The sequence below is a fragment of the Mytilus trossulus genome, chromosome 8 (assembly GCF_036588685.1).
Source record: "Mytilus trossulus isolate FHL-02 chromosome 8, PNRI_Mtr1.1.1.hap1, whole genome shotgun sequence".
Lineage (NCBI taxonomy): Eukaryota > Metazoa > Mollusca > Bivalvia > Mytilida > Mytilidae > Mytilus > Mytilus trossulus.
Window position 1 is genome coordinate 25,232,156 of NC_086380.1, and position 16,512 is coordinate 25,248,667.

Sequence of the window (16,512 nt, forward strand, 5' to 3'; positions counted from 1 at the left end):
TGTATAAAAATAAATATTACCATTCTCTAGATACGTGTAATATCAATGGTATATCTTAAGTCTTTACAAAAGTCATGGCAACGATAAGATTATAATATGTGATATATTGCAAAAAAACAAACTTTCCCTAGAGACAAAACAACTAAGGAGTTAATAAGTCACCGCATGGCCGTCAACAATGGAAAGCAATAAGCTCATCGTAGATACCAGGACTCAATTTAGTATATACGCCAGACGCGCGTTTCGTCTACTAAAGACTCATCAGTGACGCTCGAATCCAAAAAAGTTATAAAAAAAAGAAGCAAAATAAAGTACAAAGTTGAAGAGCATTGAGGACCAAAATTCCTAAAAGTGTTACCATACAGCTAAGGTAAGCTATGCCTGAGGTTGAAGAGCCTTAGTATTTAAAAATATTCAAAAATGTGTAAGACTATACAACAGTGTTCTATACCATGTATAAAGCACTGCGAGATGACATATGTAAAACAATCTAAATGAGAAAAAGAAAAATGTCCTGATAAACATTTGAAAATCTATCTATCGTATAAAATGTTAATGGTAATGTTTTTCTCGTTCGGGATAATTTCCAATGGAGCAGCAAAGTCACAATTCTTAAACAGGTTCACTAGGCCCTTTTGATTTAATTACTAAATTGTAAATTAAAAATATCAATTATATCAACGCTACAGATTATTCAGTCTTTTCTTGTGTTGGATCTAAAATTACCATGTTTTTAAAAACCTCCTTTGGCGGATATTTACAAATATCTGGTGTAATTTTACGGGAATATGATGAAAATTATACTTCCCCTGATTTGAGCAGGATGACATCATCATGTTTTCACATATTTTGATGAGAACCTTAGAAAGCAGGAAGGATATAAGATGTTGAACCTGAAACACTAACCTGCAATGCGAATATATCATGAATAACGTCTTCTGGTATCATTATTTTTGATTTGACTTTTGAATTTTCTTACGATTTTTCGTTATTTTAGACAGCAAATATAATAAAGTCATGTTTCTGAACAAATTTTTCAATGTAAACAGTTTTCACGGATAGGATAGAAAAACATGTACAATTCTACATATTTCCTTTTAAAATTTAAAGGGGCAATTGTTATCCAATTTTATCAGCAGTAGTTATGATAACTCAATATGGCCGCTAAGCAAATTAGCAAAGTAACCCCCTTTTTACCATATGCGTTACGAACGGAGCGATTTATTGATCTATGAAGAGAGTTCAGTTGTACTTTTTAAGTCACATTTGACCAGAGTACAAATTATTCATCTTTTTATCTTTTTATTTAGGTAAAACAAGTTTCATATTTCCAAATTGAAAAACAATCTGATTAGGTCACTGTGTATGTACCTGCTATCATGATATAGTTTCAATTTAATCATTTAAATACCGGAGAAGTTCTAAGCGTTTGAATTTGTCTGTATACAAACTGGGCATAATTTTGTAAATAAATATAAATAAACACAAACGTTTATCTCAAAAGACACACATAATCTCTCTGAACACATTAGAAACATCTCTGTTTTGAATTTGCAATAAGATAAAGAAAAGAAAAAGGTGCGAAAAAACACGTTATAAATTTCGTATCAATCATTTTCATTTAACTAGCCCTGTTTTGTTCCGTTTTTCGGACATTTTTTTCTTGAAAATTTTGATTTAATTAAATTCGAAATCAATAAAATCCTTTTCATACATATTATGTCATCTCTTTAATATTATACATACGTTTTCCAAATAAAAAGAGTGAAACAACAATGCCAGCAAAAACATTTATTAAAGTTTAAGGTTGACTCAATTTGACACAATTTGACATATAGTCTTTGTGGAATGACGCATTTTGTGTGTACTCGTAATCATTAAGTAAAACAAATTCAACTTGAAATGCAAAACGTTTGTTATAAATGTTTTATCAAGTAAATCAATAATATTATTTCAATATATTTCATATAACAATCATGTGTAATAGTGTGAATCAAATTAAATTACGAACAACATTACCTTTTGGATAAATATCTGCACAATTATATAGATCACAAAGATAGAGTGGTTAGCATACATATTACATAATCCCATTCTATTTATAACCTCAAAATGACACAATTATTTAACTCCAATCGTATAACAGTTTACACATAAGGAACACGTGTTTCGACAACGTGCAGTTAATCAATATATAAACACATATGTGTTGTGCGTATTTGTGTTCCTTTTTTCTATTATTTATTTATTTATTGTCTTCCATATGAACATGATGAATGCTAGAATAATAAAAGAGAAAATGAAGAAAACAAATTGTGGAAACGTCATTAAATATTTACTGAATAACAGTATCGAAAATATATAGAGAATGTATTTCTGTATGAAATATACTACTTTTTGTTTAATTCGAATGTCTATCAAAACATGCATATTGCTGACTATGCGGTATGGGCTTTGCTCATTGCTGAAGGCCGTACGGTGACCTTTAGCTGTTAATTTTTGTGTCATTTTGGTCTTTTGTGGATATTTGTCTCATTAGCAATCATACCACATCTTCTTTTTTTATATGTTCGATTTTTTCTACACGTTAAAATTCAAATGACATTCACTGATTCATGCCATTGTTGAATATTCGATTTTGTGTGTTACTCATGTACACCTTCAAGTGTTGTACTTTAAGGTTTGTTCCGTAGGCAATGGAGTTTATCCTGCTGTTTACCATTGAGCACTAGGGTGGTGGACTGAAGAGTTTAACATTCTCAGACGAAATTTTAGAGCAGGTAAAACATTGTACACGAAGGATGAACAGATGCTCTGTCAGCTACATTTTAGTGTCCAGAGTTCCTCTGCGCCCATTATTTTTTTTTAATGTGAAAGATGTCTGTATTTGTCTATCATTTTTATACAGCTTCTGCACCAAATATTTTCTAACACTGAGATGTGATTCTCTGTGTTCAAATCACCCTTTCCTTTCATAATATTCATTATATCAAAAAAGTGATAATTTTATGTTTGAGACATCTTTCCGATCGTTTGTCAATGATCATCATCCTGGGTGCAAAATAAAAGAGACTATATGTTGCACCAAAATCTGAAGGTCGCTTTGATACAAGTTCGTCATAAAAAGCTCAAGGATGTATGTCCTCTGGATATTCATACATTTATGGTGATTCTCCTCGAACACAAACAATATTATCTTTTATGTGTTTTATAAGGTGGTTATTTTAACCGTAATTATTTTGTCCCATCAGATGATCTATGTTTATCATGCTTATTGATATCTCCCCAAAAACACATTTCATTTCTTGAAAAACACATTAATTTTGTACTTCACATTAAATATTACATGTTTATGTTTTGTAGTTTGGTTATGATAGGCGTATCCTAATTGATGAATGCAGCGTTTTCAGTCTGACGAGAGTTTTCAGCTTCAAGTCAATGAATATCAAGAGAAAAACATGTATATGCTTTTTTTTCTGTGTATTTCAATATTTTCTTTTTTGATAAAGACCAACTATTCAAACTATTTTCTAACTGAACAGAATAAAGATGCATGAAACTAATGCATATTTTTTTTTCTACTGAATTCATATATGTTCTTATTCAATACTTAAGCTGCTATATTTAACTGTATTATGTATTTTATTTTGTATGTATTTTTGTCCGTTTTCTATTTGTATTAATAGTTTTTGAAGGCCTCATGGAAGATAAACATGTAATTGTTAAATGTGTTACCTCCGTAAAATAAAGACTTTTATTATTGTTATTATTTGTATCAATACCTGACTGACAGAAAATCCTGGTGTCTTCGTCGAGTCCCCACTATAACAGGTGCGTCTTAAATTGGAACAAATAAGGTAAACACGGGTGTATTGTGTCGTGTATTTGCGTTTTATATTTCCCACAATCAAGGCCAAATAAAACTGATTTATATTTCGATAATCAGTTTTGTTCAAAGATGACCTTTATATCACTGAATGCCAATATTTCATCTTTTCAGGAGGACTCAAATCAGTAGAACTTAATTGCCAAAATCGTATAACACTACCTTCAATACCCTGCACGTCTCAAGAATAATGAACAGTATTTGCATTTTGTACGTGGTCTGAATGGGATAGCCTGTTGTAAGGCGTTACAACTTAACTTGTATAATGGAAACGACAAATCGTGAACCATTAAATAGTTCTGGAGGAGGCTTTGAAAGTGTGTTGGCTGGATCCATGTTCAATTCTAGTAATGGAAATTAATACCAACGTTAACGTTATCGTGCGAATAATTCAGTATGTGTGGATTATGTCGAATGCTTTGGTGTCTTTCGTTCAATGAATTTGTTTGTATTATGGAATGAGGTATATCTTTTTAGTACGATCAGAGGATTAATATTGTAGCGTTGAATCTCACCTTTGTTTTTAAAATAATAAATTATTAGAATTCATGGTTGTACTTATTTATATGAAAAAGAAAATATACGGGAAATTCACCAATGCGACTTCTACCTAAACTCTAGTTTAAGGAAGTTCGCTACTCAGTTTTAAAATAAATAGCCTGTCATAAAACTAGTATATATTAATAGGAAATTAATTAGGGAATCAAATAAGCAAACAAGTTAAAGTTCTTAAAACGTATTAAAAAACAAATTAGATTTTGTAAGACGTTTAGAAATGGCTCATAATTATCATGATTATACATGCATAAGATTTATAATAAGTAATATAGAGGTCAATGGGCAATTTTGTAAAGACATTCAAATGAATCAAATCAGAGGATTCCAAAAATCTTACGAAAATTCAAAAACATGACAAGCGAACATACTTGAGGGTTGGAAAATATTCCAGGAAAACAAATGTTTTACATTGTAGATAAAAGTGTGGGGTATCTAACATACACCACAGTACCATCATTTCAAAGCATCTGGTAAATAAATTAAAGGGGTTGCATGGAACTGTGGTGTATGTGAGGTTACCCATAACTTTTAAATAGAAGTCAAACAAATTATGGTACATGCGATTTGACACTTGAGAGCTCATTATGTCACAAGATCAACATAACAACAATAATGTAATTTCACGTGACATTATTCAAAACCAGAGTTCCCATAACAACTGTAATGAATTAATGTGATCCAGACAGGTAAACATTATCCAATTAAGCCGTTAGTTAAAATGAGTCATACACGACTCTAAGGTGTCATAAAACAGGAAGCGAAGTAAATTTTAAATAAGATTATAATAGTTTATATAAAAAAAAATATATTGCTTTAACATATCTGCAAGCTTAAACTATTATACAGTAAACATATTAACTAGATAGCATAGTACATTTAACACATCGTGAGTAAAATTTTTATTATTTGCATGTTTATTAACCTGTAATTACGATTGGTGATAAAATCATCAAACCTTAAATGTTGCAGGCAAGCATATATAAATTATAGCAATAAAGCAACTCGGTTCTATAATTTAACAAAACAGTTCAGTTTATGATATAAATGTGAACCCGCAACTTTAAATACTAGCTGTTGTTTAATAATTAAATTCTTAGTTACTATCTTGTTGTGTTCATGCCAGTTCTGTGGTTTCAGATATGAAATAAAACCTTCAGATTGTTTTGGAACATCGCAAAACAAGTAAGAGAACTAATTATGGCACGTATTGCCAAAAATGATAAATAGCTACAACTTTGATCCATAACTAGTCGTCTCTACACAACCAGTAGCGTTACTGCCGGGTTTAACGATAGATTTAAGCTGAAGTTTGTTGTACTGCATTCTTTCCTTGTAAATATGTTCGAATTCAGCATTTTGTTGCAATGTAAAATAAGATTTCCAGTCGTCTTCTGTACCTATATAAAACAACAAGGTATCATATACATAAAATGATTAAATAAAAATATACGGTGCATGAAAGATGCTTGTTGGTTTCTATATCAATGTTTCTACCACAATTTTTTGTACTAAAAAATAGTTTTCTTAGTACTTGTTTAGTGTGATCTTTTTTGTGCAGACATTGCGTTTTGCCAACAAAGAAATTTTGAAGCTTTTTAACTGCAACATTATGATATTCTTCTCTTTTGTCACTTTTGTCTTCTTTTTTTGTGAAAAGATCTCTTTGGTGCGGACAGAGTTTTGTTATGTATATGAATCACAACAGCAATCACAATATGAGTATTTGTAATAAATAAATGCCCGTGCCTTGAATAAATTAACAGACTAACACAAATACAACAACCGACGGTTAAATGTACTTATGCCAAAATAGGCATATATCGTTATATGGTACCAGATAATATGGTACCGTAGAAGTTATATATATTGTATATTTTATCATGTCTAAATAAATAGTTACTCAATATAACAACTTAATTTTGTATTTGAAACTGTATTACAATGTAGTTGTTTTGAGTCTATTCACACCATTTAACTGATACAATAGCCATCCTTTTCAATTAATCATAAACGGATTGAATAAATTGAAATATTCGATAACTGTAAGATAATTATTCTAGAGACGCTAGTCTTTTGGATATACAATTAGAGTAAAAGAAATGCAATAAAACTCCAGACATCTTTATTACACTTAGTCTGGACAAAGAAGTTTCAGATCAGGTTGTGTATTCACACAACAAAATCAACAGCCAACAACATCGAAATGGAAGAACCTCGAAACAAAACAAACAGAAGCAATATTTAGTAATCAAAGGTACCAGACTTGAATTTGAATACACTATACGCGTGTTTTGTCTACATAAGACTCATCAGTGACGCTCAAATCTAACTAGTTAGAATACAACAACTATATGTTGATGCGACACAAATTTTAGGTGAGCTAACAACGATAAATATACAATTGAATAAACACTAATTTTTTTAAAATATTGACGTAAACTTCTGTTTGTATCAGTTCCTTGGCTGTTAGTACTGGTATTAGTATAATTGCGCTCATGAAACCTTATACTTGTAAACCATTATAAACTTACCTTTCCTATATAAAGGATATGTATTGCCTACAAATACACTTCCTAACCGGTGTTCAGCAATCGTCTTTTTGGATGTTTTTATTTGCGAAAAGTTTGTGTTTTCTGCAATGGTCATTATCATTGAGTCTGTTACATCTAGCTGGAGAAATTGGGAGAGTCTTTTAAATTCATCAAATGGATTCTGCAAAAAAACAAGTAACGGATATCAAAACACCAGAATCAACACAGCCCTACTTTGTTTAAATTTTCTTACTAAATATATGCAAAGCAAAAAGAAATATAGAAATCAGAAAGGTTTATACATAACAAAACTTAGAAACACCACCGGAAAAAAACACAATTATTGATTGTAGATAGTGATCCACTGATAAGCCTTAAAACTATAGGAAACATGGTGAAGATTTAGAAATTATTTTAGATAATTAATATGAGTATAAAAAATGGACCGATTAAACATTTGTTTAAGTGTATTGCATATTAAAAATGTAAAGAAGACCATAGCGTGTGAAAAGAAGCACATCACAGCAAGTCGGATATAAAAGTGGGACACAATGAATGAACCTATATCTGTATTCCACCTGCTTATTGGTTCCCGTTACATGTAAATGTATTTAGATAATAAAACATACCTTTTTTGTATCTTCATAGGATAGAACATGTATGGGATTATCAGGATTGTTTTGTCTAACTCCCTCCCATAATTTTGTATGTTGAAACCAACCGTTGAACAGAACTAAAGAAGAAATAATATTATTTATTAAAGAAAGATGTTATTCTATGTATTTGTTTGTGCAGTTTTGAAAACCAAAGTAAGGTCATTATCGTTTGTTGTATGGAAATATGTTATTTAATTCTGTTGAAGAAGAGGATAAAAGATAATTACATGTATTATGCCATATCAGACCCTTTATCGGCCCTTGTTAGTGATATCAGCCCTCAAGTCAGCGGCACTTGGGCTGATACCATTACCTAGGGCCGATAATGGTTCTAATATGGAAATGCCATGCGGTTATCCATACTTATCAACTGATATATTAATAAAATTATCACGTGTAATACTGATGCCATGAAGTCTCTTAAGTTTGTTGATATTAATGTAGCTGTTCGACTCATGTCCTTACCAAATTCCCTCAAGACTATTACTTAAATTAAAAGAACACTTACATTTCATCTACATGTAGTGTAATTGACAATCTCAGAAACAGTGGTCACGTTGCTTTGCTAAACAAAATGTAATCTAGCACTGTTTCTTAATTGGCGAATTGCTCTCTGTTTTTTCATGTGGTAAACAACATTTGTGATTCCCTTGTCTTTGTGAGAGAAAGGTGGAGCTCAGTGGCTGATCGGTCTGATTTGTCAAACTACGTTAACTGTATGCCAAACCTTTCAATACCGAGGTTGGTAAACCCGTATGCGGTAGGTGCGCTCGACCTAGATCTATATTGTCAAGTATTTTGATTTTTTTCTACAGGAGATCGGAAGTTAAATCTGGTTTCCTTGACCAAGGCCACTACAAATACCAATAGTTTTGAAATTGGCGTGTAAGGTATTGAACCACTAATTCAGGCCCGGCCGGAAAGAACATAAACGAAAGTACTACATAGTTGAAACAAAACAGTTTCTACGCATAGCTGTATCTTTGTCAATAACTGGAGTATTTGGGTAGTTTTAGTGTCAAATGAAAGCATGGGGTCTTGGGCTCACTGTAGAATTATTCGAATAATTAAGAAGTATATGGAATTTAAATAAAAAAGCTCATTTGGCCTGATGTTCAGATAAGACGTTCCTGATTTTGTACTATCAAACTTCTGGGAACAAGTACGCTCTTTTCTGCAATTAAAAGTACATGTATGTTGATTTTTTTAGCACAAGTCAAGATTAGGTAAAGTTTTGACATGACATAATTGCCACTTTCTTTGAGCTTAAGACAAAGTAGACATGAATGCTTGAAATTGCAGAATTTAACATTGAAAGCAACGGGGCTATGCAATAGTGGTTTTGTAATTACTTAACACCAATCAATGATTAATACTATGTGACCTTTATTAAGCCCGACGTATGCGGGACTGTGTTAAAATAAATGTTGATCTACTTTCAGGAAAATACATATAGCTCATTTTGTACCTAAAGCATCATGTCATGTTAATATTCTTTAATAATTGTCTTTGACAATTAAATATGTTATATAAATTGTTCCATAAAAGCATCATATTGACAAGAACTGCAACGAAGAATAAGCACTTTCCAATCCCCCTGATTTTATTTAGGAAATACAATGTTCCAAATTAGTTGGTAAGGTACGTTTAGACCTATTTATGTTTTTTCTTTTGTCTCTTTGTGGAAAAAATGTAATTTCGTGTATCCCTCGAATCAGTTTTGAAGAATAAAAGAGGTTATTTATGACGCATACTTGATGACCAAGGAATGACCTTAAACTTGTAAGGAGCTGGGCATGATGAGAGTTCGTTTTTTTTTTGCTACATGTTGAATGCCTCAATGTGATCATGAGGTTACGAACTGCAATAAAAGGGCTGATCCTTTGCTTTTTGTTTGTGTTTTTTTCTGTGAATGTAGCTAACTTGTGACATAAATGGATCTTTTGATTTTAGTATTTAGCATTAGTGCAAATTAGTCAGTTCTCTTATCCAAGTCATAATTTGAAAGGAAAAAAAACCCACTATATGTCAAATCACAGTCTTCAACACGGAGCCCTGGCTCACACCACACAGAAAGTTATAAAGGGCCCAAAAATAGCTGCATGTTACACATTTTTAAAAAAATAAAAAGTTTTAACTAATCTTTTGGCTAGTACGAGATTGCACTGACGTCTGACAATTTTTCTTCTTAAGGAATTGCTAAACTTGCAATATTTATAAATGAATTTAAAGAACAACCACCGTGATGGTAACTCCGAAGTGTTATATAACATGTATAATTTGTTTTCGTAAGATTTTAACATAGGAACTAACTTTTGAAGCATCATAAACAACTTTTGTTAAGCATTTTTGTTTCGTTTCTTGTCAAATTGCAAAACGTATTTGCCATTGACCCTCAGGAAACAATTAATATAAATAGTATTAAAAACTAACGGTAAACCTTAATTATAGATGTAGAATACAAATATTGTTTATCTTCCACAAGAAATTTATAATTGTTCAAGCCAATATTAGAACGAGGAGATATGGTATGATTACCATTTTCGTTATGCCAAAAACTTAAAAGCCCTTTAACCCATTTTTCTTGTTTCATTTTTTTCCCTTGTCAATTAAGCACACATCTGATTGTTTCTGTATATTCTGTAATAACGATTAATATACTCTGTATAGTTGATCACAGATACAATGCATTCAACTATTTTCGGGCATCAGACTATGACGTTTGAAGTTGGTTTATTGAAGTTCTTGTCAATATAATACTTTCATATTTGTACATTTGTGCATTAAAAAGCATAAATTCTAAAATTAAGAAATAAATAAACCATAAGTATATATAAAAAAGTGCATATATCATGCACTACATGTAATATATAGAATAACCATAGAATGTAAATCTTGTAAACAATGTATTCTTACCTTTGCCGTTTACAAACAGATTCAGATAACCAGCCCAGGTGCCAGTCCATTTACTCTCTTTTATTTTGGTAAAAAAATGATAGCTTGAAACTGCTACTGCTCTTGGGTCTCGTATAACATTAATTATTTTACATTTATTTTGTCTTATAGAAGCAGGAAGTTCTTCATAATACAAATGACTGCCTAGAACTCTTGGTTGTGGTGACTGTTGCACATTTTTGATAGTTCCAGATTCTAAAACATATTTCGCTGGTAGTTCCTTTGAGATAACCGATGTGTTATTAAGTAGCATCGTCACTACTTCCCATATCCAATGGAAACCTGAAATCGTGATGTACATTGTCTAATTGATAGATGGTTGTTTGCCTTACGCCCATGTCTAACACGTATATATGTATGGTAGCGAGCATTTGGGTAAAATATATGTGAAGCAATAATACTAAAATGCTTCTTTCGTTATTAAAGATCACAAACGGACCTGGGATTGTGAAAGTCATTGTCCTTTGTGTCCCATTAACAAAAAAATACCCCACATATTTGTAATTATCGTATGTTAGCGCGATGAACGGTTTATTCCACACGTAGACTTCTTATCATAACCTTTATGTACCAGATATGGATTATACATGTACGTAGCTCGTCAACATTCGAAGTAACCGAACATGATACAAAAGCACACGCTGATGCCAAACAAGCATGAACGCTTTTCTTATTTCCGAGTGTCATGTAATTTAAAAATCATTTTAAAATATGGAATACAAAAGTGCATTAAAAATTATATCGAAAACAGTAAAATCTTAAAAATACTGAACTTAGAGGAAAATCTGATCGAAAAGTCCATAATCACATGTCAAAATCAAAAAACAAAACACATAAAAAAACGAACGGACAAGACCTGTCATATTCCTAACTTTGTACAGGCGTTTTCAAATGTAGAAAATGGTTGATTAAACCTGTTTTTTTTTATTGCTAACCCTCTCACTTTGATGACAGTCTCATCAAGTGCCGTTATATTTACAAGGATGCTCGAACTTAACAGACATAATACACAAAATAGTCAAAATATGGATACAGCAGTCATCATCGTGTAACAATTTAAAAAAAAACCAATTTAACAGAACACAAAAATATCTATCCACAAACACATTTATTGATTCGCGTGTCTGACGTCAGAAATATATTTGTCGTTCAATGTATTTACAAACAATTTCAAAATTTCAAATAGGCAATGTTAGCATACAGGGTTATATTATCAAAAGTATGTAAGAAGTAACTGCAGAAAAAGATCGAGATCTAAAATACTCCAACAGTTATATAGAATTTACAAGAATCCACATTTTACAATGTGTTATGTGTGTAAGAAATATTTCAAACCTGCTGTTTAACGAAATACCTGATTTTGGATATGAACAAATTATGACATCATTGTCTTCGGCTTTAAATGACTGCATATGTTTCCACTGTAAAGGTATATCGGGAACACTCGCTGGAAAATAATGTCCTTTATATTCTTTTACGGTTATGGATCCAGCTAAACCCCCATCCGCAACAAAAGTTTTTAGCATTCTACAAAAATATATGTTCATTCTCTTTATAATTATAAGTATTTATCTCGAGTCTAATCACATTAAGAGACCTGGGAACTATAATGTTTATACAAAAGACGATGGGTTATGATTGGTTATAATATATTTCTCAAAAGATACCGAGCAACTTTGAATTGACCATATGATTTTCAACAATAAATAGAGACCGTACAAAAAAGTCAGCTATGGTTTCAACTCCCTCATACAAAGTTGACTTTAGATGAATTTTGCTATTTAATTTAGGTATTTTTTGTCATGTAGTTTTTCAGCGGTTGCGGTACTTTTATATCTCTCGACTTTCAAATGTTTGACTTTGATCAGCATTCCTGATAAAGGTAAATAAAAAAAAGCACTCGGACGCATGAAATTATTTAACGTGCTGTTTTCTTTTTTTTTATGACAGGCTCCGAAATAACAAGTATAAAACAATCCAAACAATAAAAACGTCCTGTTCCACCTTTCAAAATCTACCTAACGTATGAAATGCCAATTGTATATTGTATAGAATTATTCCATCTGTAGCAATTTGCATTGTACTGTAAGATCAATTTACTCCGTATGACCTAGGCATTATTGATTGAATATCTTCCATTAGTTGTAAATTAAAAAAAAACATATATTAAAGTAACGTCTAATCTGGTATTTTCCCGTCTTGGATCTATAATATCCAATCTTTTAAAAAATTCTTTACAGAAAATGACTGCAATGCAAATTTGCAAAGTAACTCAAATTTTGTCAAATGCTTTATTAATGAAACAATCAATAGATCTATGAAAAAAGTTAAGTTATTGTTTTAAACTAATTCAATTTGACCAAATATTTTGTCTTTCGTCAAGGACGGAAAAGTTAAAAACTTCTACAGGCAGAGCGTTAAAATGTCTCTGTACACAATAATTCATTTGAATTAAAGAGTTGACATGATTAAGATATGAACATTATTTCTTTTAATCGTGATATAAGCATGTTTCAGTAAAACATTTAAAGTACTTCAATGTATAAGTGTACAACATTGTAAGTAGCAAAACTGCTTTTTTTAAAAATGTGCATACTGCTGTAAAAATATATATATATAAATATAACTATGATAACATTAGACGTTTAGATTACATGTCTGTTCTAGAGTTTTATCATACAATAAAAAATTAAAAGTTATAACTTTCATCAGTGTTCATGTCAATCTTTTCATTTATCTACCCATTGTTATGTCCCATTTTTAGGACACTATTTTACTTGCAACATTTAACATGTTTAACTCTTCGTTATTCTTTAACATTAAATATCACTAAATTATAAGATTATACTTTAATATTATTTAGTTTCATCTCTTCAACAAATATTCAATGATTAAGTTATTCAAAGACACTGATAAAGGTACAAAGTATACATGGTATACCGACAAACACACTCACACTTTATAAACGTTTAAGGTTAACCAAAAGATACATTACCTGTGTAATATTTATGTGTACTTGTAAAATAACAAGTGAACATGTGAAACTAGAAAAGCAAAAAGTTTGTAAATAAAAAGGCTTATCAAGTAAATCAAATACAATATTTACTAATAATTCATAGAGTAATAATTTGTAATAGTGGGTATCAAATTATAATACGAAAACATTACCTTTTTGATTAGTTATACTGCTCAATTATACAGACCCTACCGTTATCATACCATGCATACATAGCATACATAACACATAACCCCATTCTATTTATAAACTCACAATGATATCATATTAAACACCAATCTTATCACAATTATGTATAAGGTTTTCCAGTGTACGCATATTAAAACTCTCGTGTGGACACATTTACCAATAAGGTTGTTTTATTTCCAGCAACGTTACAATTCTGCAATTTATAAATAGAAGGTTAGAAAGAAAATTAAAAGATGAAGAAAACCTATGGCCGAAATGTCTTAAAAATGTCATATATAAACTTAAATGTAAGAAGCATATCAATATATTTATGGATTGAATTTTTCCACAAGAATGTGGTGCTTTCTTTAATTGCTAACGTCCTTCAACACATGCAATGACATGCATGTTCGTTTGTTGTTTGTTGTTTTTTTTCTTTTCTGCTAACTTTCTTTGAAGGTTGGGTTGGAGTTAATGTTTTCTCTGAATTTGATAGTCTGTGTAGTGTACACCTAGGACTATTTTATCTTCTAACAAGTCTAAATTGGTCATTTCGTATGTCTGTTTTTTCACATAGAGTTGGATTGAATTTAATTATTTGACATGACTGAAAGTTCTTTTTTTACGATATAGATGACTCTTTATATACTAGAATATATAATAAGGGCATTTAGGAATTTTGGTCCTCAATGCTCTTCAACTTCGTGCCTTTATTTGGCCTTTATAATTTTGTTTTTGGATTCAAGCGTCACTGATGAGTCTTTTGTAGACGAAACGGGCGTCTGGCGTAAATACAAAATTTAATTATAGTATCTATGATGAGTGTATTTACAACCACTGGGTCGATGTCACTGCTGTTGGGGTTTTAATTCCCCGAAGTTAGCACCAGCCCAGTTGTGAGTACTTTTGTGCTGATATGAGTTATCATTGATATGGTCATGTTTATAAAATAACTGTATACAAAACTTTTGAGTTTTTGAAATGCTAAAGGCCTGGGAAAGGAAGAGATTACCTTAGCTGTATTTGGCAAAAATTTTAGGAATTATGGTCCTCAATGCTCATCAACTTTGTATTTTTTGGAATTTTTATTTTTTGCTTCTTCTTTTGTAGACGAAACGTGTGTCAGGAGTAAATACAAAATTCATCCTGGTATCTATAATGAATTTACTTACTTACTTAATTTTTTTTTCTTTGAAAGATATTTTTGATTAAGAGTATACCCGCTTTTGTTTTATTCTTGTGATGCCCTAGAAGTTATATTTAAAACAAATCATATAATCAACTTCCGATATTACGTTAAAATGAATTTCTCATTGTCAACAAAACAACCAAGGTCAAACCTGATAATTATGTATCATAACTTAACAGCTGATCTCAACAGTAGAAATCAATACATGTATCAAATCATTATCATATTTAAAACAATAATTGATTTATTCTACGCTTTAGAAATTAAAACTTGCATTAACTGATTACTGTATTGTTGCATGTTTGACTTTGAGTGTTACACATTGTACACCTTTAAGTTTTTAACATAAAGAATGGCTCTCTAGAAAATGGAGGTACTCATGCTGTTTAAATACGAGCACTGGTGTTGCAGACTAGAGGGTGCAACGTTTTCAGACGAAAATGTAAAGCCGGTTCAGGTAAAGATTGTCAATTTTTAGAGTTTATCTGCGCCCTCCGAACTGTACGTCACACTTTAATGGGTAGAAATGTCTGTATTTGTATGTAAAATTTGCACATCTAGTTTCTGTAACACATATTGTCTTGCACTGTGAATTTCACACATTAATCTATAGTTCACACAAGGTAAAGCAAAACACCAATGGAAGGGAACGTGAATATACATTTCGAGGTCACAAAACAACCCTTGTCAACAATCAAGTGCTGTTGTACACATCCACCTTGTGAGAACATACTGACAATGAGACAATGAAACAGTGTTTGTTATGTTATGTTAATTGACCTTTATAAAATTAATTTTGAGGACAATAATAAAAAGTGTTCTTATAAAATTTAATTAGCTATGTGTGTATACCTCACAGTTGGATATAATGTCCAGTTAAATTAGACGTATTGCTATTAAACAATTTACTAGTCTTCGAATTCAAAGGAGCAACCATTTACCAAGTTCACTTTTGAATGATCCAAATCCAAATGGAATAAAGTATTCGAAGCCATTAACTAGGTATTTTGTTTTGCAATCTCTAAGGTAACAAAGTTCAGAGTTAAAATGTAAAGGTGTAATACCACCATTGATTTTACCCTTTTAGTCTTTGTTAAATTGGCACTTTAAAAAAACATGTTCAGTATTTATGAAATTTCTCTTCATACTTTAGTACGCAAGACGCGTGTTTCGTCTACATAAGACTCATCAGTGACGCTCATATCAAAATATTTATAAAGTTAAATAGGTACAAATTGAAGAGCATTGAGGACCAAAATTCCAAAAAGTTGTGCCAAATACGGCTAAGGTTATGTTATAAGACGAGAACATCCTTTGTTTTTTTCGAAAAATTCAAAGTTTTGTAAACAGGAAATTAAAAAAATTAACCACATTATTGATATTCACGTCAACACCGAAGTGCTGACTACTGGGCGGTTGATAAGCTCGGGGACGAAACGTCCACCATCAGTGGCATCGAAACATTAACTATAAGAGAAAAACAAAGGTACAAAAGGAACACAAAAATGCAACAAATAAAAATACCAAAACACAAAGAAAAGAACTACTAGTAT

General features: G+C 31.1%; 1 protein-coding gene across 2 annotated transcripts; it reads right to left on the reverse strand.

Moving 5' to 3' along the window:
* Window positions 1–5,261: 5,261 nt before the first annotated feature.
* Window positions 5,262–13,835, reverse strand: LOC134680739 (sulfotransferase 1B1-like). Of its 2 annotated transcripts, none has more exons than XM_063539948.1 (6): window positions 13,755–13,835; window positions 11,941–12,113; window positions 10,548–10,868; window positions 7,605–7,708; window positions 6,976–7,156; window positions 5,262–5,841 (listed from the first exon to the last, which is right to left on the reverse strand). In XM_063539948.1, exons 2-6 carry the CDS (start codon window positions 12,110–12,112, stop codon window positions 5,672–5,674), a joined length of 948 nt encoding a protein of 315 aa, XP_063396018.1. In that variant the 5' UTR covers window position 12,113; window positions 13,755–13,835; the 3' UTR covers window positions 5,262–5,671. The 2 variants fall into 2 exon arrangements, with proteins under 2 accessions (XP_063396018.1, XP_063396017.1); XM_063539947.1 differs by lacking the exon at window positions 13,755–13,835 and adding an exon at window positions 13,328–13,392.
* Window positions 13,836–16,512: the final 2,677 nt, after the last annotated feature.

Bases quoted from the DNA above. Each gene is read 5' to 3' on its own strand.
- LOC134680739 (XM_063539947.1), bottom strand. The intron at 7,709-10,547 runs GTAAGAATACAT...TTTCTTCTTTAG, and splicing joins TCTGTTTGTAAACGGCAAAG to TTCTGTTCAACGGTTGGTTT. The intron at 7,157-7,604 runs GTATGTTTTATT...GTTTTTTTGCAG, and splicing joins CCTATGAAGATACAAAAAAG to AATCCATTTGATGAATTTAA.